The sequence below is a fragment of the Hemitrygon akajei genome, chromosome 22 (genome assembly GCF_048418815.1).
Source record: "Hemitrygon akajei chromosome 22, sHemAka1.3, whole genome shotgun sequence".
Classification (NCBI taxonomy): domain Eukaryota; kingdom Metazoa; phylum Chordata; class Chondrichthyes; order Myliobatiformes; family Dasyatidae; genus Hemitrygon; species Hemitrygon akajei.
This window is the reverse complement of record NC_133145.1, coordinates 60,715,391-60,741,496: the sequence shown is the minus strand read 5'-3', so window position 1 is coordinate 60,741,496 and position 26,106 is coordinate 60,715,391. Positions and strand designations below refer to the sequence as shown.

At 41.3% G+C, this 26,106-nt stretch overlaps 1 protein-coding gene across 2 annotated transcripts in view; it reads right to left on the bottom strand.

Annotated features, from left to right (window-relative positions):
• cep112 (centrosomal protein 112) overlaps positions 1-26,106 on the bottom strand; it is a 531,702-nt gene that overhangs the window by 492,170 nt on the left and 13,426 nt on the right. For both annotated transcript variants that reach the window (XM_073026401.1, XM_073026402.1), the window contains exons 2-4: positions 12,945-13,076; positions 8,020-8,210; positions 3,732-3,901 (exon numbers count right to left, since the gene is read on the bottom strand). In XM_073026401.1, coding sequence (XP_072882502.1) covers positions 3,732-3,901; positions 8,020-8,210; positions 12,945-13,047 — 464 coding nt within the window. In that variant the 5' untranslated portion in view covers positions 13,048-13,076. The remainder of the gene's footprint in view (positions 1-3,731; positions 3,902-8,019; positions 8,211-12,944; positions 13,077-26,106) is intronic.

Genomic DNA, 26,106 nt, shown 5'->3' with positions numbered 1-26,106 from the left:
GTTCAGTTACTTGGCATTCAAGGTGAGGTAGTAAATTGGCTTTGCGGGAGAAGCCCGTGAGTAGCCTCTCTGACTGGAGGCTTGTGACTAGTGGTGTGCTGCAGGGTTCGGTGTTGGGTGAATTGTTGTTTATCATCTATATCAACCATCAGGTTGATTCTGTGGATCAGTAAGTTTGCAGATGACACCAAAATTAGGGGTGTAGTGGACAGCGACAAAGACTACAAAAACTTGCAGAGGGATCTGAACCAGCTGGAAAAATCAGGTGAAAAATGGCAGATAGGATTTAATATAGCCAAGTGTGAGGTGAAGCACTTTGGGAGGACAAGTCAGGGTAGGACTTACACAGTGAGCAGTAAGGCATGGAGCAGTGGGGTAGAACAGAGGGATCAGGGAATATATTTCCATAATTCCTTAAAAGTGGCGTCACGAGTTGATAGGGTTGTAAAGGCATTGGTGTAGCTTTATTTGGAGTACTGTGTGTAGTTTTGTTTACCTACCTACAAGAAAAATGTTAATAAAATTGAAAAAGTGCAGAGAAAATTTACAAGGAATTTGCCAGGACTTGAAGATCTGAGTTATAGGGAAGAGTTGAGTAAGTTAAGACTTTATTCTCTGCAGCATAGAAGAATGAGTGGAGATTATGAGAGGTATAAATTGGGTGAATGCAAGCAGGCTTTTTCCACTACTGAAGTTGGGTTACACTAGAGGTCATGGGTTAAGGGTGAAAGGTGAAATGTTTAAGGGGAACATGAGGGAGAATTTCTTCACTCAGAAGATGGTGAGAGTGTGGAACTCACTGCCAGCATAAGTGGTGGATGTGGATTCGATTTCGATATTTAAGAGAAGTTTGGACAGGTACGTGGATGGGAGTGGTATGGAGGACTATGGTTTAGGTGCAGGTTGATGGGACTAGGCAGATTATTGCCGTGGAATCCAGTAGCAAGGGGCTAACTAGCCACATTTTCAGAAACGCCAGAAAAGCTGGGGGTTTCATACTGAATAGCATGACAAGCATGAGAGCCCGGGGGGCCTACTTCTGTGCCTTCTTATGTTCCTCTTGTGCAAGATCAAGGAATAGAACCTAATCTACCACCTACGCACAGTGCTGCCCCCTGTACTCAATAGAAAACATGAAAATTACAGATATTAGCCTTTGGTGTTTTTGTTATAACCGACCACTTCTGTTGCAAGGTTATCTAATAATAATAATAATTCAGTTTTTTCTTTCTCCACAGATGTCAATATTCTGATTAATTCCAACAATCTCCTGTATTTTGAATTTCTAGTAATTGCTGTGTTCTGCATCTCCAAATGCCATCAAGGCATTATTTTTTTCTACAGTCTTCATTCATCTTAATGCTTTTTATACTCCTCCAGACTTCATCAGCCATGATAAACAAGCAATCAGATCCCTCTCCTTGCATCAAATGGAACTGTAACCTGCACAATTTTGGATTCTTGGGATTAACACATTGATGCAATCACGAAGAAGGCATGCCAGCAGCTCTATTTGTTAGGAGTTTGAGGAGACTTGCTATGTCCAGAAGACCATAAGACATAGGAACAGAATTAGGCCATTCAGCCCAACACCTGCTCTGCCACTCCATCATGACTGATCCCGGATCCCACTCAACCTCATACACCTGCCTTCTCGCCACATCCTTTGATGCCCTGACCAATCAGGAAATGATCAACTTCCACTTTAAATATACACACGGACCTGGCCTCCACCGCAGTCTGTGGCAGAGCATTCCACAGATTTACTACTCTCTGGCTTACAAAATTCCTCCTTATCTCAGTTCTAAAGGGTCACCCCTCAATTTTGAGGCTGTGCCCTCTAGTTCTGGATACCCCACCACAGGGAACATCCTCTCCACATCCACCCAATCTAGTCCTTCTAACATTCGGTAGGTTTCAATGAGATCCCCATGCATTCTTCTAAATTCCAGTGAGTACAGGTCCAAAGCTGCCAAATACTCCTCAAATGTTAACCTCTTCATTCCTCAAATCATCCTTGTGAACTTCCTCTGGACTCTCTCCAATGACAACACATCCCCTCTGAGATAAGGGGCCCAAAACTATTGACAATGCTCCAAGTGCGGCCTAACTAGTGTCTTTTTCAAGACTCAGCATTATCTCCTTGCTTTTATATTCTATTCCTCTTGAAATAAATGCCAACATTGCATTTGCCTTCTTTACCACAGACTCAACCTGTAAACTAACCTTCTGGGAGTCTTGCACAAGGACTCCTAAGTACCTCGGTTCCTCTGATGTTTGAACCTTTTCCCCATTTAGATAACAGACTGCACTATTGTTCCTTTACCAAAATGCATTATCATACATTTCCCGACACTGTATTCCATCTGCCACTTTTTTGCCCATTCTTCCAATTTGTCTAAGCCTTGCTGCAATCGCATTGCTTCTTCAGCAATACTTAGCCCTCCACCTATCTTTGTATTATCCGCAAACATTCCATTATCTAAATCGCTAACAATGTGAAAAGTAGCAGTATCAATACTGACCCAAGGGACACCTTTAGTAACCGGCAGTCAACCAGAAAAGGCCCTTTTTATTCCCACTCACTGCCTCCTGCCTATCAGCCATTCCACTATGTCATGAAAGACACTTGCACGTTGCTCTGAATGTATGGTACAGGGCATTCTGACAAACTGCATCAAACCCTGGAAGGTAGACTCCATTACACAGGATCACAAGAGGCTGTACTGGGCTTATATAAGTGCCTGAAGACTCACCCTCAGCAATTCAGGAACAGCTTCTTACCCTCCACCATTAGACTTCTATATTGTCAATGATCCCACAAACACAAGCTCAACTTTACTTGTGTCTTTTGCAGTTAGTGTACTTTTATGTCTTTCTCATGTAGTGCTGTCACAAACCAACAAATTTCATTTAAATTGGTGATAATAAATCCAATTCAGATTAGTCCTTCTCTTTGTTCTCTTTTACCTCTCACTTTCTCCACAAATTGAAATAAACTTGTTTCCTCACTTTCCCAGCTCTGATGGAAGCTCACTTCACTGAAATGTTAACTCTACCTGTCTCTACAGATGCTGCTTCATCTGTTGTGCATCTTCACCACCTTCTATTTTTATTTTGGATGTTCTTTATGTCTACACCTTGACAAGAAATTTCAATAGGCTTTATCCCTACAGTTGTTGATTATCCAGTTACAATATTCCAACTGTTTAATTAAATAACAGTCCAGATTAAGTCCACTGTAATGAAGCATAATGCTACTAGGATTATCTAATTCTGTGAGTACTGGAACATCAATCCAAGACCTTCTTGTCAGAAGTTACTGAAAAGCTCATTATCAAAGTCCTTAAACTAATTTTGAATATCAATGTTTCATATTGGGATACATCACAAAAATATAACTTCCAAGATTCAAAATTGTTTATTTCATTCTTCAGTATGCAAGTGTAAAGGAGAATGAAATGATCATTATTCCAGATCTGACACTGCATTAAATTGTAGCCATACAGCATACACCAAACAGACTAATGTAAATCTTAAGTTCTAAACCTGGGCAAATTTTTCATTGAAAACAAACTTTCATTTGAAATTACTTCATTGAAGCAACAAATATGAGTGTAACCAGAACCAACCTAAAGGTACAATCCTTTTCTTAATTCTAAACAAACGTTAGACAGGTGGCACAACCAAGAAGATGACACAAAATAGTTGCCATTAAAAGAAACACTAACCTGTGAGCACCTCGTGGAAAATCAAGAGATGCATCATCTTTAGAGCTGCTTCTCCAGGACTTACTGGATTTTGAATCACCTGCACCGAGCTCACCCGTTACCCACTCTGGTATTCCCTCAACAGGGTTTTCAGGTGGCTTTGCAAAGCTGGGTTCATCAAAGTAGATGGACTGCAATTCATAAAAGAAAAACAACCAATAAGTTGATTTACTGACACTTCAATTTGCAAGAGTTAGAGATTACAACCTTCTATTTGCCAGTAAATTCCAAACTCTGGTCTAATATCAATCTTCAAATGATTCTAAAGTGTATTTTTTCCTCTATAAATCTGACAAAACATTAGATGTTCATAAAACATATTCTTCAAGAGAATGAACTTTCATAAGGTACCAGGCCCCAAGCAGGTACCTTACCTCAAATGCTCCCACCTGCTTCTAAAGGGTATCAAATGTGCCCAAAAGCAGAGTGAGCTGCTTCAACAACTATCCCCTGGTAGCACTCATCTACTGTGATGAAGTGCTTTGAGAGTTTGATCATGACTAGAAATTGTAGTGGGTAGACCTGGACCCACTACAATTTGCTTAGCACTACACCTGGTCTACAGCAGACACAATCTCACTGGTTCTCCACTTGGCCTTGAACCACCTGGATAACAGTAATACCTACGTCAGGCTGCAGTTTATTAATTACAGCTCAGTGTTCAACAACATCAAGCTCTCAGTACTAATCAACAAGCTTCAAAACCTGGGCTTTTGTACCTTCACACCCCCGCCCCCCCCCCCCACCCCCCGCCGCAGATGGATTCCTGACTTCCTCACTGAGAGATCACAGTCAGTATGGATTGGGGCTGACATTTCCTCCTTGCTGAAAATCAACACAGGCATACCTCAAGGGTGCATGCTTAGCCCACTGCTCTACTCTCTCTACATGACAACGTGGCTAGACACAGCTCAAACACCATCTATGAATTCGCCAATGATACGACAGTTGTTAGCAGAATTTCAGATAGCAACAAGGAAGCATTCAAAAGCAACATAGGTTGGCTAGTCAATTGGTCTCATAATGACATTGTACATGATGGTGAACTTCAGGAAAGGGAAGTTAGGAGTACACACCTCTATCCTCATCAAGGAATCAGCAGTGGAAAGTGTGAGTTTTTTGAAGTTTCTGGATGTCAACATCACAGAGGATCTATCCAAGACCCACCATATCGATGCAATCATGATAAAGTAATGCAGCAGTTACACTTCATTAAGAATTTGAGGAGATTGAGTATGTAATTAAAAATTCTGGCAGATTTCTGCAGATGTAATGTGGAGAGCATTCTGAATGGTTGCATCACCATTTAGTATGAAGGCGCACAGGGTCATAAAAGACTTCCAAGAGTTGTAGATTCAGCCAGCTCCAACACCAACACTAGTAAAAGCCTTCCCATCATCAAAGATATCTTCAGAAGGCAGTGCCTTAAGAAGGTAGCATCGATTATTAAGGACCCTCACCATCCAGCACATGCTCTCTTCTCATTACTATCACCAGGAAGGAAGTACAAGAGCCTGAAGACACACACTCAACATTTCAGGAGCAGCATCTTCCCCCTCTATTATCAGATTTCTAAAAAGTACATGAACTCTTGAATACTACCTCACTATTTCTCTTTTGAACTATTCATTTATTTTTACTGTAACATAGCATTTTGTTATGTCTGCACTATATTGCAACCACAAAACAACAAACTTCACAACTAATGTCAGTGCCAATAAACCTGATTCTGCCCTTTAATGTCCAAAAACAGAGATCAATCTTCATTCCTGCTTCCTCTGATTTATAGGTAAGTTGCTTGCACTTGTGTATTTGTCATTTGATGCATTGCCACTCAATACTGAAAAGTAAGGTGTGTGTGACCTTGAATTTCCCAGGCAGAACAGCCAACGACCCCAACTACTGCAATGGGGTGAGATGCTAATTTCTGCTCCCTCTCAACAATTTCTAATCGTGCATCAAAATGACTGGGTCATGGTGAAACATCTTCCAGCAGGTGGTACAAAAACGTAGCTTATTAACCACAAATACAAGAAAATCTGCAAATGCTGGAGATCCAAAGCAACACACAGAAAATGTTGGAAGAACTCAGCAGGCCAGGCAGCATCTATGCAAAAGTGTTAACAGTCGACATTTCGGGCTGAGACCTTTCATCAGGACTGGAAAGGAAAGGGAGATGTCAGAGTAAGAACATAGGAGGGGAGGAAGAAATACAAGGTAGCAGGTGATAGGTGAAATCAGAAGGGTGAGGGGTGAAGTGAAGAGATGGGGAGTTGATTGGTGAAAGAGATAAAAGAGCTAGAGGAGGGGGAATCTGATAGGAGAGGATAGAAGACCATGGAAGAAAGGGAAGGGGGAGGAGCATCAGAGGGAGGGTATGGGCAGGTAAGTAGATAAGGTGAGAGAGGGAAACAGGAATGGGGAACAGTGAGGGAAGGGCCAAAGAGCAATTACCGCAAGTTTGAGAAATTGGTGTTCATGCTACCCAGATGGAATAAAAGGTGTTGCTCCTCCAACTTGAGTGGTCTCATCACAACAGTAAAGAAGGCCATGGATGGACCTGTCGGAATGGGAATGGGAAGTGGAATTGAACAGGTGACTACGGGGGGGTTCCCGCTTTTTCTGGTGGACGGAAATATATTAACCACATACCGTTTTGGTGGGAGAACCTCTGAGGAATGGCATAGCAATCAAATGATGTGGGACAAGTATTATAAAAAATATATTTTAATAATTTAAGGACAAAAATATAAATTTCCAGAGAACTAGGAGATAAGGAAAAAAAAACGGAGGGCAGAGCTTCAGATGATGGCGCTTAACGGCGACTCCTTTGCTTGCATCTTCAGAAACAGCTCTATTTCTATCTTTCATATTTCTTTTTTTTCCTTTTCAGGGTTCTTTTGAACACACTGGCCTGGAGTTACACGCTGACTTCAGTTCTTGCAGGAATGGGACCTGATCTCAGGGCCTCACAACCAGCCACTTTTCGAAAAGCCCAGGACGTGACCTGAAAGACCAGCGTGCCTTCAGGGTGCCAGATTTTCGATGCTCTGGAGGCGGGTGGATTCGAGGTCGGTGCCACCGCAGAAAAATGGTGTGTCATGGGAGTACGCGGAAGATTGAAAGCAGCGTGCCGGCTGTGTGCCCAAAGAGCCAAGATCTTTGGGCACAGAGCTCAGAAAAAGTGACACGGCAGACTTTAACACCATAAATCGGCGAGTTGTTTTGTTTTGTCTCCCCTCTCACTGTGAAACGGGAACACCTCTTTTTCCCATATTAGGAAGAGAGACAGCCTGTGGTATGTTGAATTACCAGGTGAACAAGTAGTCATTGGGGTACTCCAAGTCTGTGTCTTTATTGCTGCTTTGCTACATGCTTGAGTGCTCGGTGGAGGGTGCAGATTTTTTTTTTGGTGGGGGAGCAGGGCGGTCAGCACTTTGCTGCTGCTTAGGCGTGGGAGGGGGAGCTGGGGGGCTTTGGGGATCTAACATTTAACTGTTAGAAACCATTCCATGGGGCACTTCTCTGTTTTTGTGGATGTTTGCGAAGAAAAAGAATTTCAGGATGTATATTGAATACATTTCTCTGACATTAAATGTACCTATTGAAACCTATTGAAAACTGCCAAATCCAGAGGAGGGGTGAAATCTGGACAGCATTCAAATATTTCACCTTCACCTCTTTTTTAAAACCCAACCAAGATGATGATTTAAACCAGGGGTTCCCAACCTTGGGTCCATGGATCCCTTGCTTAATGGTATTGCTTCACAAGTAGCATAAAATGTTTGGAAACTCCTGATTTAAGTAGGCACAGCAGATATAGATGACTGCACTGGGAAGGCTTCATACAGGTCTAGCATCACTTGTTTTTCTTAACTTGGAGTTTGGAATTATTGGCCCATTTACACTGCAGCAAGACAGTAAAGTCAAAAACCATCCACAGGATCAAACAGATCCCTAAGTGACATGGGCATACAACCAAATTGTACATACACATCACCCCCAGGATAAAGGAGTGAGTAAAGGTGTCATGTCTAAAATTCAGCTCTGGCTCCAAAAGAGCTTCTCAAGATTATTAGGCCAACATTATTTGTAAATTCATTAATAACCTGCACATTAATACTATAGTAAGGGCAACAGTGACATCTAAAGAAAATATTATTAACTGCATAACTTCACAAAATCCTATAGAGAATATATCATCATAAATATTGGAATTATTGTATTTATTTTGTTCAACACTTCATACCATGTAAGAAGGCAGTGTTTTAAGAGATCCAGGTTCTGGCCTCTGTGTGAAAGGCCCTTCAAGGACTCCCCGTCTGAGCATGTGGAGTAGAAGCTTGGCATACATGTTACGATTTTTCCGCCCCATGATTCCTGCTCCAGCTCCAGATGGATCGCACAATTTCTTAATCCATAATGCACATCTCTGCCGCTCTATAGCATAGACAGTATTTTCAAAGTCAACAATTATTCCTAATAACATAACTGCAGAGATAAAGATGTTACAGGAGGAAAATGCATAGGTTAAATCCTTTACTGGAGTATATGGAAAATACTACTGGAAAATAACTTGGGGATATGTAAAATAAGCAATGCAAATATGCTGTGACAGCAGAAAGAAACTAAGAGATATTTACATCTTCTAATATTGCAGTCCTGTACAATCAATGCTCTTGGACCAGAAACTCAAACTACAACTGAATTCAGATTTCATCAGCAGTATTCTGAAGCTCAAGATATTAAATTAGAATTAAATTCTTCACAGAAAATAAAACTTAAACTATGATATTGGAGCTGCAGCAGGATGACCTTCGGCTCATACAGGAAAATGAGGAGGTGATAGATTAGAGGCAGTCACCCTTAAGTTGCAGGAGGAAGATACCTGGGTGGCTTTCAGGAGAGAGAAAAGGAATAGGCAGCCACTGCAGACTACCCCTGTGGCCATTCCCCTCAATAATATGTATACCATTCTGGATGCTGTTGTGGGGGGGGGGGGGGGGGGGGGGGGGGAATAATCTACCTGGGGAAAGCCGCAGCGACCTGATCTCAACACTGAGTTTATCTCTGTGGCTCAGAAGAGGGTGGGGGATAAGAGGAGTGTACTACTGATTGGGGATTCTATAATTAAAGGAGCAGAAAGCAAGTTCTGTGGACATGGAAGAGATAACCAGATGGCATGTTGCCTCCCAGGTGCCAGGGTCAGGGATGTCTCGGACTGCATCCAAGGTATTCTACGGGAGCAGGGTGAACAACCAGGAATTCTGAAGAGAAAATATAGTGAGTTAGCTAGAAAGCTGCAAAGCAAGACCTCCAGGGTAGTAATCTCAGGACTGCTGCCTGTGCCAAGCATCAGAGAGGGTAAGAATACGATGATTTGGCAGATGGATGCATGGCTGAAGAACTTGCGCAGGACAGGTTTCTGGATTACTGGAATCTCTTCTGGGGAAGGCATAACCTGTACAAAAAGGATGGGTTACAGCTAAACCCAAAGGTGACCAATATCCTTGCACACAGGTTTGCTAGAGCTGTTGGAGAAGGTTTAAACTATTATGGCAGCAGGATGGGACCACAGCGATAGAGCACAGGATCGAGCAGTTGGTATAAAGTAGATTCAGTACGTAGTAACACTGAGGAAGGACAGGCGGATAATAGGGCAAAATTGCAGTCAAAGGTGTAACAAAGGGCAAAAACCAAAAAGGGTGATGAATACAGATTAAAGGCATTATATTTGAATGTACGCAATATACTGAATAAGGTAGATGAACTTGTAGTGCTGTTAGAAATTGGCAGATATGACGTTGTGGCCTCACTAAGTCATGGCTGAAAGAAGATCATAGTTGGGAGCTTAACATCCAAGGATACACATTGTATCGAAAGGATTGGAAGGTAGGCAGAGGGGATGGGATGGCTCTGTTGGTAAAATATGACAACAAATTGTTAGTAAGAGGTGACACAGGATTGGAAGATGTAGAGTCCTTGTGGGTAGAGTTCAGAAATTGTAAAGGTAAAAAGACTTGATGGGTGTAATATACAGGCCCCAAACAGTACTCAGGATGTAGATTGGGAAAATCAAGTTGATGCTGGATCCCAAAAGAGACGTATTTGTAGAATGCCTATGAGATTGCTTTTTAGAAGAGCTTGTGGTTGAGCCAAATTTGATTAGGGAACTTTAGTTAAAGGAACCCTTGCGAGACAATGATCATGATATTATAGAATTCACCCTGCAGTTTGACAGGAAGAAGCTAAAAATTGGAAGTACAGTACTAAAGGGAGTAAAGGGAATTATAGGGGCATGAGAGAGTTGCTGGCCAAAGTGGATCGGAAGGGGACACTATCAGGGATAATAGCAGAACAGCAACGGTTAGTGTTTCTGAGGGAGATTTGGAAGGCACAGGAAAGATAAAGCCCAAAGATGAACAAGTATTTTAAAGGGAGGATGAGGCAAACATGGCTGACAAGGGAAATCAAAGAGAGCATGAAAGAAAAAGAGTGGAAATATAATACAGCAATAATTAGTGAGAAGTTAGAGGATTGGGAAGCATTTAAAAACTAATAGAAGGCAATTTAAAAAGCCATAAAGAAAAAAAAAATTGAAATATGAAGGCAAGCTAGCCAATAACATAAAAGAGAATACAAAAAGTTTTCCAGACATATAAAGAGTAGAAGAAAGACAAGAGTGGATATCGGACCACTGGAAATTGATGCTGGAGAGTTAGTAATGAGGGTACAAAGAAAATGCAGACAAACTTAATAAGTATTTCGCATCAGCCTTCATTGTGGAAGACACTTGCAGAATGCTAGAAATGCAGAAGTGTCGGGACAGAAGTAAATGCCTTTGCTATTGTTAAGCAGAAGGTGCTTGGGAAGCTGAAAAGTCTGAAGGTACATAAGTCACCTGGACAAGATAGATTACACCCCAGGATTCTGAAAGAGGTAGCTGAATTGTGGAGGTATTTGTAATAGTCTTTCAAGAATCACTAGATTTTGGAATGGTTCCAGAGGACCAGAAAACAGCAAATACCACTCCACTCTTTAAGAAGGAAGGGATGTAGAAGAAAGGAAATGATAGGCTCGTTAACTTGACTTCATTGGTTAGAAAAGTGGTGGAGTCTATCATTAACACTGAGGTTTCAGGGTACTTGGAGGCACATGACAAAATAGACCAAAGACAGCATGGTTTCCTTCAGGTGAAAGCTTGCCTGACAAATCTCAAAGTTCAAAGTAAATTTATTATCAAAGTACATATATGTCTCCATATAGAACCCCAAGATTCATTTTCTTTTGAATATACTCAATAAATCCATAACAGAATTATAGCCATAATACAATCAATCATAAAGACCGCACTAACTTGGGTGTTCAACCTGTGTGCAAAAGACACAAACTGTGCAAATTCAAAAAGAAACTAATAATAATAATAATAATAATAATAATGATAAATGAATAAGCAATAAATATCAAGAACATGAGATGAAGAGTCCATAGGATGTAGGTACATTTCAATGATACGGCAAGTGAAGTGAAATATTCCCTTTGTTTCAAGGTTGAAGGGTAATAACCGTTCCTGAACCTTGTGGTGGGAGTCCTGAGGCTCCTCTACCTTCTTCCTGATGGCAGCAGTGAGAAAAGAGCATATCCTGGGTAATGGGGGTAACTGATGATGGATGCTACTTTCCTGCAACAATGTTTCATGTAGATGTGCTCATTGATGGGGAGGGTTTTACCTGTGATGGACTGGGCTATATCCAACAAAATTATTTGAGGAAATAACAAGCAGAATAGACAGTCAGTGGATTTTGTTCTCTTGCATTTTCAAAAGGCCTTTGGCAAGGTGCCACATTTAGGCAGGTTAACAAGATAAGATCCCATGATATTACAAGAAAGATACTCGCATGGATAAAAGAGTGACTGATTGGCAAATAGTCAGAATTAAGGGGGCCTATTCCAGTTGGCTGCCGGTGACTAGTGGTGTTCCATGGGGGTTGGTATTGGGATAATTTCTTTTCACATTATATGTCAATGGTTTGGATGATGGAATTGATGGCTTTGTGGCCAAGTTTGCAGTGATACAAAGATAGGGAGAGGGGCAGGTGGTGTTGAGGAAGCAGGGTGTCTGCAGAATGACTTGGACACATTGGGAGAATGGACAAAAAAGTAACAGATGGAATACAATGTAGGGAAGTGTATGTTCATGCACTTTTGTAGAAGGAATAAAAGCGTGGACTTTTTCCTAAATGGAGAGAAAATTCAAATATCAGAGGCACAAAGAGACTTGTAAGTCCTTGTGCAGGATTCCCTAAAGGTTAAATTGCAAGTTGTTTTGAAAGGCAAATGCAATGTCAGCATTCATTTCTAGAGGACTAGAGGGTAAGAGCAAGGATGTAATGCTGAGCCTTTATAAGGCATTGGTCAGACCATATATGGAGCATTGTGAGCAGTTTTGGGCTCCTTATTATATAAAAAAAATATGGGCTGGCATTGGAGACAATCCAGGAGGTTCATGAGAATGTTCCCAGTAATGAAAGGGTTAACATATGAGAAACATTTGATAGTTCTGGGCTTGTACTCACTGGAGTTTAAAAGAATAAGAGGGGAGATCTCATTGAAACCTATCAAATATTGAAAGGCCTAAATAGAGTGGCTGTGAAGGGGATGTTTCCAGTAGCGGGGGTATCTTGGACCAGAGGGCACAGCCTCGGAATAGACAGTCATCCTTTTAGAACAGAGATCTAGAAAAATGTTTTTAGCCAAAGGGTGGTGATCCTGTGAAATTTATTGCCACAGATGGCTGTTGAGGCTATGTCATTGGGTATATTTAAGGCAGAGGTTGATAGGTTCTTGATTAATCAGGGTGTCAAAGGTTATGGGGAGAAGGCGGGAGAATGAGGTTGAGAAGGATAATAAATCAGCCATGATAGAACAGCGGAGCAGACTAGATGAGCTGAATGACCTAATTATGCTCCTATGTTCCATGGTCTTAAGACAGGTGCTCCCAACCTTTTTTATGCCATGACCCCTACCATTAACCAAAGGATGCATGGACCCCAAGTTGGGAACCCCGGTCTTCAGATCTTATATTATAACCTTTATAGAGAAGAGAGAAATTACCTGAAAGTGAAACAGTTCTGAAATAATCTGTGAGAAAGTTAGCAATCATCATTACCTTACCTGACTTATGTATAAGCTTCAGAACAAATGGTTTCATGTCAACTAAGTAGTGGTCAAATTCCGAATCCAGTTTTTCCCAAGTCTCCTCCTGAGTGGCCATCATGCTTTGTTAGTTCATCTATCTGCAACAATCTGATTCAACAGAAAACAAAGTGTTTAGTAGAACAGAAAATAGAGGGGGAAAAAATCAAATACTGTACCTGCATAGGCTTAGAATCTGAAATAAAAATAGAAAATGTTGCAAATATTTGTCAGGTCATGCAACAGATTAAAAAGAAAAATGGAGTTAACATTTCAGGACAAAGTTGTGACCAAGGGTCTTCAATGTAATATTTCTCTTTTCACTGAGGTTACATGGCTTGCTATGAGATTTTTTAGATTGTTACGTGGTTAAGGTTTCAACAGAAAGATCAGTCACACTGTGCTATTCTAATCTCCTGGTGTTTACCAAGCACAAATGAAGCCATTCAATAAAAACATGATGGGAGTACACAGAATTGGAATTAAGGCAAGAAACTCTGTCCACAAACAAAAATAATGTAAACTTAATCTATTAGTCGGCCCTCCTTATCCGCAAATTCAACCAACCGCGAATCAAGAAAACCCGGAAGTGTTCTTCCAGCATTTGTTGTTCGAGCATGTACAGACATTTTTTTCTTGTCATTATTCCCTAAACAATGCAGTATAACAACTATTTTACATAGTATTTACATTGTATTAGATATTATAAGTAATCTAGAGATGATTTAAAGTATATGGGAGGATGTGAGTGGGTTATTGTGGATCGGGATCAAAAAAAATCGGAAGTTCTCTTACTAAGTAAGTTGGAACAGGTACATCTGGTATTATTTAGCGTCAGTTAGTCAAACATTTGTTTTAGTATATAGTATATATTTTACATTTCCATACATATAAAACACTTAAGAACGTATGTTTCAGTGCTGGGCTCAGGAACAGAAGTTCCCGAGTTCGATCCAGTGACAGACCGCTTTCAAGTGCGCTCTCCATCCGTGCCGGGTTGATGTGAAGGATCAAAAACCCAAAACCTCAAAACCCAATAATTAAACCACTGCGTTGCTTACTAATAATTGTAGCTTTCATCGGGGCAGGGCCTTTCTCACTTTATCCTTTAAAATTGTTCCGATCATTGACCGACATAGCCTAACGCTTTTACAATGACCGATGGCATTTCACCTCTTTCCAATCGCTTCATTATTTCCACTTTATTTTCAAATCGTGATTATTTTCTTGAACAGAAACACTGTGGATTCAGAGCTTTACCGCCGGGTCCTAATGTCCACCACATTGAGAGGTTGAATAAGGGACTTGAGCATCCGCGTTTTTTGGTATCCGCGAGGGGTCCCGGAACTAATCCCTCGTGGATGAGGAGGGCCAACTGTACTTTGTAGAAAATGCAAATCCACTGCCACTGAAGGTGATATTTTTCTAACGGTTGCCAACATCTTCACTAATCCTATGGAGGATGCATTCTAGAGCTAACAATTTGTTTTCTGCTGTTTAGTGCCAGCAATTGCTATATGCAATATTTGGACATCTAGGAAGCAGAGTCAGGGAAATTGAGAACATAGAAACTTTGGCACCACCTATAAACTACATTTTACAGAAATTACAAAACAACTAACTCCATCAAAACCAACGGTAATTCACTGATGACTAATAATCACCATTCCTTCTTGTTTGTAACAAGTAGCATTCTTACACACAATGACTTTCAACCTGAAACTAGGACTGAAATTTAACCTGTTATGTGCAATGCTCCATGCCATTTCTACAGCTAATACCACTTTTAATTGCCCAGTTCCATCTTCCTATCCAATCTGATCTAGACCAAGGCTGTGATAGTCTTTAGCCAAAAGCCTAGTCAGACTCATTGGCACCTCAGTACTGTATGTCAAAGACAGCTAGCAACAATCAACCCAAACCTACCTGGAAAATATTAAGCAAGCTGAAAGTTTGATTTGCATCTCACTGGGAGTGTTGTCCTAAATTTAGCAATAACATTTATAAACCACCTGACTGGGTTCAACCAAATTATTTTTTTAAATGATACAAACTGTAGCTCAGACGAGAAACTTTTCGTACAATTTCATAAGCAATGGACACAAATCTCACCATTACACTGCACTACGAGTAGGCTGATATATTAGCACTTACTTTGTTTAGATGGAGCTTGTCAGCCTGGGAAGGCAGTCCATCTAAGAGAGGGAAAACTCTGATTTCAAACCTCCACTGCCTTGCGGCCATACCTACTCAAAGGAAAGGCTTCAGGAGTAAACCCTGAGACAAATCCGGAGCTGGAGTCCCTAAGGCAGTCCGACATTGCCTTCAACCTCGTTCTGGCAACTCCTGCAACAACACTGGTGCCAAGCTGTATCGGCCCTTGACCTTCCTTGGACAACATCAGTGGCATGGAGAGGGGAGACTCACTACATGGGCAACTGCCGGTCTTCCATACAACCTTGCCCAGGCCTGCGCCCTGGAGAGGGCACAGATCCATGGTCTCGGGAGACTAACGGATGCCACACTTTGTTTAGCTTAAACTTACTCATGCCAACTTGTTCTCAGTTACATCCAAAAACAAAAACGTATATACAGTTCCCCAAAGGCAACACGAGTGAATCTGCAAATGCTGAAAATAAATAAAAACACAAAATGCTGGCAGAACTCAGCAGGCCAGACAGCATCTATGGGAGGAGGTAGTGACATAGTTTTGGGCCGAAACCCTTAATCAGGAGTGAAGTAACATGGGATGATCGAGGGGGGATAAGAAGTGGGGGGAGGGATAAAGTAGAGAGCTAGGAAGTGATAGGCTGGAGGGAAATGGGCTGGGGGACGGTGGAGAATTATGGGAAATAAAAGAGAAAGAAAGGTAGGGCTGGGGGGAGATTATAGTGAGAGGGGAAAAAGAGAGAGAAAGAGAACCAGACTAAAATAATAGATAGGGATGGGGGTAAAGTGAGGGGCAGGGGTATCAATGGAGGTCTGTGAGTTGGATGTTCATGCCGGCAGGTAGGAGGCTACCTAGGCAGGAGATAAGGTATTGCTCCATCGGCACTTCCTCCAAACTAAAGGTGGGCACCCACATGGGTCCTAGCTATGCCTGCCTTTTTGTCGGCCATGTGGAGCAATCTATGTTCCAAGCCTACACCGGTATCTGTCCTCTTTTCTTGCGTTATATCGACGACTGCAACGGCGCTGCTTCCTGCACACATGCTGAGCTCGTCGACTTCATTAACTTCACCTCCAACTTTCACTCCGCCCTCAAATTCACCTGGTCTATTTCTGACACCTCCCTCCCCTTTCTAGATCCTTCTGTTTCTATCTCTGGAGACAGCCTATCCACCGATGTCTACCACAAACCTACTAACTCCCACAGCTACCTAGACTATTCCTCCTCCCACCCTGTCTCCTGCAAAAATGCTATCCCTTTCTCTCAATTCCTCCGCCTCCGCCGCATCTGCTCTCAGGATGAGGCCTTTCATTCTAGGACAAAGGAGATGTCTTCCTTTTTTAAAGAAAGAGGCTTCCCTTCGTCCACTATCAACTCTGCCCTCCAGCGTGTCACCCGTATTTCACGCACCTCTGCCCTCACCCCATCCCCCTGCCAGCCCACCAGGGATAGAGTCCCCCTGGTCCTCACCTATCACCCTACCAGCCTACAGATCCAACGTATAATCCTCCGTAATTTCCGCCACCCCCTACGTGATCCCACCACCAGCCACATCTTCCCCTCACCCCCCCCACTCTCGGCTTTCCGCAGGGATCGCTCCCTACGCGACTCTCTTGTCCATTCATCCCCCCCATCCCTCCCCACCGACCTCCCTCCAGGCACTCATCCCTGCAAACGGAAGAAGTGCTACACCTGCCCCCAACACTTCTTCCCTCACCACCATCCCAGGCCTCAGACAGTCCTTTCAGGTGAGGCACCACTTCACCTGCGAGTCAACTAGGGTGATATACTGTATCCGGTGCTCCCGATGTGGCCATTTATACATTGGGGAGACCCGCCGCAGACTGGGAGACCGTTTCGCCAAACACCGGCGCTCAGTCCTCCAGCAGTGGCGGGATCTCCCTGTGGCCACACACTTCAATTCCACAAACCACTCCCACTCCAACATGTCTGTCCATGGCCTCCTCTACCGTCAGGATGAGGCCACACGCAGGTCGATGGAGCAATACCTTATCTCCCGCCTAGGTAGCCTCCTACCTGCCGGCATGAACATCCAACTCACAGACCTCCGTTGATACCCCTGCCCCCCCCCCTTACCCCCATCTCTATCTATTATTTTAGTCTGGTTCTCTTTCTCTCTCTTTTTCCCCCCTCACTATAATCTCTCCCCCCCAGCCCTACCTTTCTTTCTCTTTTATTTCCCATAATTCTCCACCTTCTCCCTAGCCCATTTCCCTCCAGCCTATCACTTCCTAGCTCTCTACTTTATCCCTCCCCCCACTTCTTATCCCCCCTCAACCATCCCATGTTACTTCACTCCTGATGAAGGGTTTCAGCCCAAAACGTTGTCACTACCTCCTCCCATAGATGCTGTCTGGCCTGCTGAGTTCTGCCAGCATTTTGTGTTTTTATACAGTTCCCCAAACCTTTTCTACACCATCAGTTTGTTCTATATATCCATTCAAAGATAAAGATTAAAGATCAGCTTTATTTGTCATGTTTTTTACATCAAGTTATTGAAACATATACCGTAGATTCCGGATTTTAAGCCGCTACTTTTTTCCCACATTTTGAACTGCTTTGAACTTTGCGGCCTTTAATACGGTGCGGCTAATGCATGGTTTTTTTTCATGCCGCCTCGTAAACATTTTGCCTCGTAACAGTAGACCAATAAAATTGATGAGTAGTTCACAGAGGTCCAATGAAATTGTACGATAAATCAAGCGCACTTTCACAATTAAATTATTGTAAATCAGTCATTTGTACTCACCCTCATCAACATGGAAAACACTCGAAGAAAAGCATTGTGCTGCCTTTATGGCAGTTATTTAGTTTATAATATTTTCGCTTAGTAATTCATTTTCTAGTTAAAGTTAGAAGAGTTTTAACTATATTTGTTTTCTGTACTACATCGCGGGATGCTATGACGTCACACCCGGTTTCGCTGCGTCTTGTGGGATACCAGTTTGCGATTAACGGAAAGGAGGGGGGGAGCGGCGGAGCCAAAACGCTGCTTTTAAGTTAAAGGCGATCAATAACTTTTCCTGGTAGGCTGCAGTATATATATTTTTTACCAGTCGTTAGGAGATATTGGAATGTTGTTCAGTAAAGAAGTATACGCAACGTATATTTAAAAGTAGCCGCGTTACGGGCACGGTTCGAAAAAAAGCATTTGCAATATGTATTTGTTTTTGTTACCATATGGATTTAATTAAAAGTTAAAAAATCCTCACGTGTAATATCTTTCTGTGTAAATATCTCATATTACAACGTGGGACACCTGCGGCCGAAAATCCGGTGCGGCCTTTACAAGTAAAAAATTGATTTTATTTCTAAAATTAGAGCCAGCGGCTTTTAATCAGGTGCGCTCTGTAGTCCGGAATCTACGGTAGTTGTTTGCCTCAACAACCAACACAGTTTGACGATGTGTTGGGGATCAACCACAAGTGTTGCCATGCTTCCAGTCTCAACATAACATGCCCACACCTTACTAACCCTAACCTGTACACCTTTGGAACATGGGAGGAAACTGGAGCACCTGGAGGAAACCCACACAGGGAGAACCTGCAAACTCCTTCTTCAGACTGTACCTAGCCTCCAACAATTAATTTAATGGATCACTAAAACAGTGAAGTATTCTTGTACAAATCAAGAATCAAATGTTAAGCTGACCATAGTTTGCACGTTTTAAATTATACGGCAACACCTTAGATATAAAAATGGATGGGGTTGGAGCAGTGATATCAGCTGAATCAGCAAAAGCAGGCTGAATCTCACGCAGAAGGAACCTCAAGTCCCCACGTTCAGTAACTTGCAGTCTGTTTTGTTGCTTTGAAAGAAGTTGGGTGACTGCTCTGAAACCACCCTCTACCTTAACAGATATTGGAAAGGCAATAAGGAACATCTTGACCTTTTCCACAGTGCAGAATAGCGTTCAGAGATTTATTTCTGCAACCAAGAGTCTTGATATGATTTTTTTGAACATGGCTTCAGCTCAAAGTCATTTTATAGCAAGATCAGTTCTTCTTCCATCATTCCTGTTAAGCCTTCATTAGTGTTCAGGAATGGATTTATTACCCAATGTGGAGTTTGGATTGAGAGAAGATCCTTAAATCTCTCCGACGTGTCTCTATGCAGCTCACCCAGGTGGGCACGGTATACTTGAAGATCATCATCTGTTATTTGTTTTCTTTCTCTTCCTACTAAGAGGGGCTCGGAAATTAGAAAAGGTCACAACAACCAATGTTGCACTTAACTACCGTAGATTCCGGACTACAGAGCGCACCTGATTAAAAGCCGCTGGCTCTAATTTTAGAAAGAAAATCAATTTTTTACTTGTACAGGCCGCACCGGATTTTCGGCCGCAGGTGTCCCACGTTGTAATATGAGATATTTACACAGAAAGATATTACACGTGAGGATTTTTTAACTTTTAATTAAATCCATATGGTAACAAAAACAAATACATATTGCAAATGCTTTTTTTCGAACCGTGCCCGTAACGCGGCTACTTTTAAATATACGTTGCGTATACTTTTTTACTGAACAACATTCCAATATCTCCTAACGACTGGTAAAAAATATATATACTGCAGCCTACCAGGAAAAGTTATTGATCGCCTTTAACTTAAAAGCAGCGTTTTGGCTCCGCCGCTCTGCCGCTCGCCCCCCGCCGTCCCGTTTATCGCAAACCGGCATTTTCCCACAAGACGCGGTGAAACCGGGTGTGACGTCATAGCATCCCGCGATGTAGTACAGAAAACAAATATAGTTAAAACTCTTCTAACTTTAACTAGAAAATGAATTACTAAGCGAAAATATTATAAACTAAATAACTGCCATAAAGGCAGCACAATGCTTTTCTTCGAGTGTTTTCCATGTTGATGAGGGTGAGTACAAATGACTGATTTACAATAATTTAATTGTGAAAGTGCGCTTGATTTATCGTACAATTTCATTGGACCTCTGTGAACTACTCATCAATTTTATTGGTCTACTGTTACGAGGCAAAATGTTTACGAGGCGGCATGAAAAAAAACCATGCATTAGCCGCACCGTATTAAAGGCCGCAGAGTTCAAAGCTGTTCAAAATGTGGGAAAAAAGTAGCGGCTTATAATCCGACATCTACGGTAGTTAACTTGAACAGAAATTGTGGAGACAACTGATTTGAATTTGATAAGATTCACATAATTTCTTTACAATTGAATATTGTTTTCATTAAACATTGTGAATAATTCTGACAAATACGCAGTGTCATGCCTGATATTCTTGAGTTGATTACTGAATAAAGCATTCGAGCCATCAAAGACTTTTATCACAGTTTCAAAAAATGCATAAAAGCATCTCAAGCACATTCCTTTTGAAAGCCACCTAACTTCTGTGTACAACAGTAAGCATTCAAACTGCTCATCATTCTCAACACAAAGTTCTCAAAGTAATCAAGAATTGAGAGCATGAGACTTTATTATTACTCCTGTGATAACAACATTTAATGATTTGTGCAGATGTTCACTCAGGTTTTTTTGCGACAAGATATAATCAGTGAATTAGACAGTGAATGGTAAATGTTAGTTACAGCTTTTTTTTCAATAAATTAATAACCCCATGGTGGCATCCTGTCATTGATGGTGCCCCATCTGTTGCACAAGCAAGAATGAGGGAAATGTCTTTCTTATTGAAAAATTGCTCAACAACCTGTAATATTGACTCCCCCTTCATATCTGTTTCTAGTCCCCTTGCAAATACCAACTCTTGAACCATGCTTCATCTCTTAAAAGTAAACATGATCAAGAAGCAAAGATTCGTTGCCTTGCAAAGTTGACTCATCCAACTACAGAGCAAATTTTGTAGTCTTATGTTACACAATGTGTCTCCCACATTCTCAGACATTCCATCTATTAATTCTTGAACAGAGTTGATTCTGCTCAGCAACAATTTAGTTATTTGATTTGCTCACTTATGCAAAATCATTCTCAGAACCTCCCTTACTGCTGGCAGAATCAGTTCTTCTACAATTGTATGGGGCTTTCCAGATTTAACAATGAGCAATGAAATGATGTATGAAGCATGCAAACCATCACTGTTTTGTTATGAAGTACTGGCAAATATGGTTTGAAGTGGCTTTCATTTCTGCAAGTTTTCACAATGTGAATGGAAATAAGCTAAGTTCTTGTTTGCTTTATCAGGGAGTATTCTCTTCAAATGTTCAAAGAACCTTCAAATGCAGTCAAGAGCATTTGAAAGGGCAAATTCTTAACTTTACCCCATTGAATGCCAAACACTAATTCACAGTAATTGCATCAGAATCATACTAACACTGTACCACAGTAGTGAACGACAATAATGCACAGGCTGGGCCCATAAATAACACAATTTCTTAAGTCCATAATTCTCATGGTATGCCAAATACAGAAGTGTCACATTGCTTTTCAACAACTATAATGCACTTTGAGCAAAGTCTAAAAGAATGATGGGCTACCAAGAGATGAGGTAATTATGTGATCATTGTAATCAATTATGAGACACTGGGGATCAAACGCCTCAATTAATTTCTTAAATTAAGCCTGTAATCCCTCAGCTGACCCCTTTGCTAGTGAGCATTCCTCCACCGCCTCCCCCTTTTATCCTTGTCATAAAACCATAAGATATAGCTGCAGGATTAGGCTGTCAGTGGCAACAAATTCCACAGATTCACCACTCTCTCATCAAAGAAATTCCTCTTCATTTCTGTTCTAAAAGGACACCCCTCTATTCTGAGGCTGTGTCCTCAGGTCTCAGACGCTCCCACCATAGGAAACGTCCTCCCCACATCTACTCTATCAAGTCCTTTCAACATTCAATAGGTTTCAATTAGGTCACCCCTCGTTCTTCTGAATTCCAGTGAATACAGGCACAGAGCCACAAACACTCTTCATATGACAAGCCATTCAATCCTGAAATCATTTTCATGAACCTCTTTTGAACCCTCTCCAGTTTCAGCACATCCTTTCTAAAATAAGGGGCACAAAACTGCTCACAATACTCCCAGTGAGGCCTCACCAGTGCTTTATAAAGTCTCTACATTACATCCTTGCTTTTATATTCTAGTGCTCTCAAAATGAATGCTAACATCACATTTGCCTTCCTCACCAGAATTAACCATTATGGAATCCTGCTCAAGGACTCCCAAGTCCCTTTGCGCCTCAAAGTTTTGTAACTTCTTTCCATTTAGAAAATAATCAGCCCTTTCATTTCTTCTACTGAAGAGCATGACCATACACTTTCCAATGCAGTATCTCATCTGCCACTTATTTGCCTGTTCTCTTTAACCTAAGTTCTTCTGTAGCCTCTCTACTTCCTCAAAACTAGCATATGAAGAGATATGCCTCTCTTCATATCACCTGCAAACTTTGCAACAAAGCCATCAATTCCATCATCCCAATTATTGATACAAAATATAAAAATAATAAAACAGCCCCTTAGAAACTATCACTGCCCCAAGGAGGCAACATCACCCACATTAGGAACTAGAGAGCTAAACAAAACAGCATTCTCCCAGGGCCAAGATGCAAAACACATTGTATACGGTCATACAGAGCATACAGCATATATAATCACAAAATAATATTGGCTAAGGTCCCTGAAGACTAATGGTAAATGGGATATTGTCTAAGAGCCACGTTTTTGCAAGCACGCAGCAGTTTCTCGTCTCGCGCTGGCTCAGCCTCTGACAAAGGCAATTCAGCTTATCTCATGCTGGGTAAGCTGCAGACGAAGACAATCCAACTTGTCTTCCAGGGCAAATTCTAGAGAGCAACTCTGACAGGAGAGCTAGCCCAACCCAGCACAGATTTCAGCTTGCAGCTCTTAATTAAAGCTCATTTCCAGGAAACAACATTAGAGGCAGCTCCATGAAAACTGAATAATTGACAATATGCAAATCACATTTCTAGTAGAATCATACAGCAGTACCACTGCAATTTGCCTATCACCTCAAAAGGTATACAGTGTATGTGATCACATTGGCTCTTCATGTAGCCTTGGATCACCTGGACAATTCCAATACTTACATCAGGCTGCTGTCAATTGACTACAGCTCACTGTTTAAATACAATCATTGCTACAGTTCTGATCAAAAAACTCCAAACCCTGCACCTCTGTACCTTTCTCTGCGACTGGATCCTTGACTTCCTCACCAGAAGACCACAGACTGTGTGGATCAGAAATGACATCTCCACCTTACTGATAATCAACAATGGCACAGTTCAAGGATGTATGCCTAGCCCACTGCTTTATCATAGCTAGCTAGGTACAACTCAAAAGTCATCTATAAATCTGCTGACATAATAATTTACAGTTTCCATTATATTTGCAATGTATTGCTACTGCATAACAAATTTCACAACATATGCCAATGATATTAAACTTGATTCTGATTATCCTAAATAGCTTTCTGTTAATTAGATCTAACTGTAAGCAGGAGCAAAGAGATTACCAAATTAATAATAAAGGAAATTAATAAATTAGATAAATATGCAAACTACTGTCAAGCTTACCCATCGCATTTTAATGGTATTGAAACCTTTGAAACTTTAAAAACAAAGGATCAGTTTCCACCACCAGAGAGCAGCAATGACTGCAGTCCTAGTGTACACAAGACAGCTATTCAAAGTAACTATACTCTTTAAATAGCAACACATCTTTGCTCCAGCTGAATTGCTATCTTATGTACATCAATACAAGGAAATGGACCATCAATCAATCAAAAATGATGTACTACCAATTCTTTGCATCTTGATAACATTTGATAATTTTTGTACTAGCTTTAAATTCCAGCAGCAGTTCCAAAAATATCTGTGTTTTTACAGATCATGTGATCTAAAATAAATATCGTATTGAAATTAACTCCAAATAGAACACGCTCTTAAAAAATGTACTCTTTAATGTAGAAAAGCATCCGACAGTACTGAACAGTAATTTTTAAAAGGCAATGAACCAAGGAACAAGGAATGATTTAAAATTTTGACACAGACAACAAGTTTTAGATGAATTGGACTTTCCAGAGAATGCAAGATGTGAGGCTAGCTTAGACAAATTAAAATTGTCATATCTGCAAATGACAAACAAAGAAGCAAAATCATGAGGTCAGTCTATTTTGAAAACAACCAGTTGTGGTAAGACCAGGTCACATGGAAACTACCTCCAGCTCTATACCTTCTTTCTGCCTCAGTGAAACAGGTAGCATAACCAAAGACGTCACCCACCCCAAACATTCTCTCTTCTCCTCCTTTCCATCAGGCAGAAGATAAAAAAGCCTGAATGCATGTACCAGTAGACTCAAGGCCAGCTTCTATCCCGCTGTTATAAGACTAATGAAAAGTTCTCTTGTATGATAAGATGCACTCTTAACGTCACAATCTACCATGTTGTAACCTTGCACCTTACTGTCTACTTGCAATGCACTTTCTCTATACTTTAACACTTAACTCTACATTCACGACCTCAGTTCACTGTTGTAATGATTTGATCTGCATGGACAGCATGAAAGACAAGTTTTTCATTGTACCTCAGTACAGATGACAATAAACTAATTGAGAATCAGAATCAGTTGGAAAAAAGGAATAACAAGGTAGCATTTGTGGACCTTTCAACATCTGATGACAGAGAAGAAGCTAATCCTGAATTTTTGAGTGTGGGTCTTCAGGCTTATGTACCTCCTCCCAAACAGCAGTAACAAGAAGAAAGTATGTCCCAGATGGTGACCCTAATAATGGATACTTTCTTCTTGAGGCATCAACTCTTGAAGATGTCCTCAGCGGTGAGGAAGTTTGTGAACATTTGAACAGCTGAGTGTACAACTCTCTGAAACCTCCTACAATCCCATGCATCTCAATCCTAAACCACAATATCAGACAGTGGTTCAACCAAACAAAATGCTCTTACAGTACATCTGTAGAAATTTGTTAGTCTTTAGTGATGTACCAAATTTCTTCAAACTCCTAATGAAGTGCTGTGCCTTCTTCATGATCGCATTAATGTGTTGAGCCCAAATGATGGTGACGCCAGAAACCTGAAGCTACTCATCTTTTCACCACTGACCCTTCAGTGAGGACTGTGTGTATTCGACTGACTTCTCTTCTAAAATCTACAATCAATTCCTTAAGACTTGCTGATGTTGAGTGCAAGATTGTTGTTGCAACACCTCTCAATCAGCCACTTCCTCTCACTCCCATACACCTCCCCAATGCTACCTGAGATTTTACCAACAACAGTGGGGTCATCTGTGCATTTATAAATGGTGTTTTAGCTGTGCTTAGTCACACAGTCATAGAATGGAAAGAGTAGAGCAGTGGGATATGTATGCATTCCTGAGGTGCACCTGTGTTGCGGGTCAGCTAGGAGGAGATATTATCACCGATCTGTACTGACAGTGGTCTCCTGATGAGGAAGTCGGAGTGCAGAGGACATACAGAGACCCAGGTTTAAAAGCTTGGTGATTAGCACAGTGGGGATAATGCTACTGAACTCCAAACTGTAATCAATAAACAGCAGCCTGATAGATGTTTTACTGTTTAGATGTTCCAAAGCAGAGTGGAGAGCCAGTGACATTGCATCCACTGCAGACCTGTTGTGGCAGTAAACAAACAGCAGCAGGTGTAGGTCCTTGCTCAGCTAGGAATTAATCTTAACCAAGAACGCACATCTCGAAGCACTTCATTACTGTAGTTGTGAGTACTTCTGGTCAATAGTCATTGAGGCAGCTCACCATGCTCTTCTTGGGCACTGGTGTGATTGCCCTTTTGAAGCAATTTAGAGGATACCAAGCTTTGCTTCTGACCGAAGTGGGAACTGGAACCAATACCAAAAATGGGGCAGATGAAATAGTTTCAGAATATCTGAATCTTTATTTTTGATTAGCAGTCCAAAAAACAGAAGCAGTAATGTTTAAAGGACACAACAATCCTGAAGCAGAACAAAAAATTTTGAGTCAT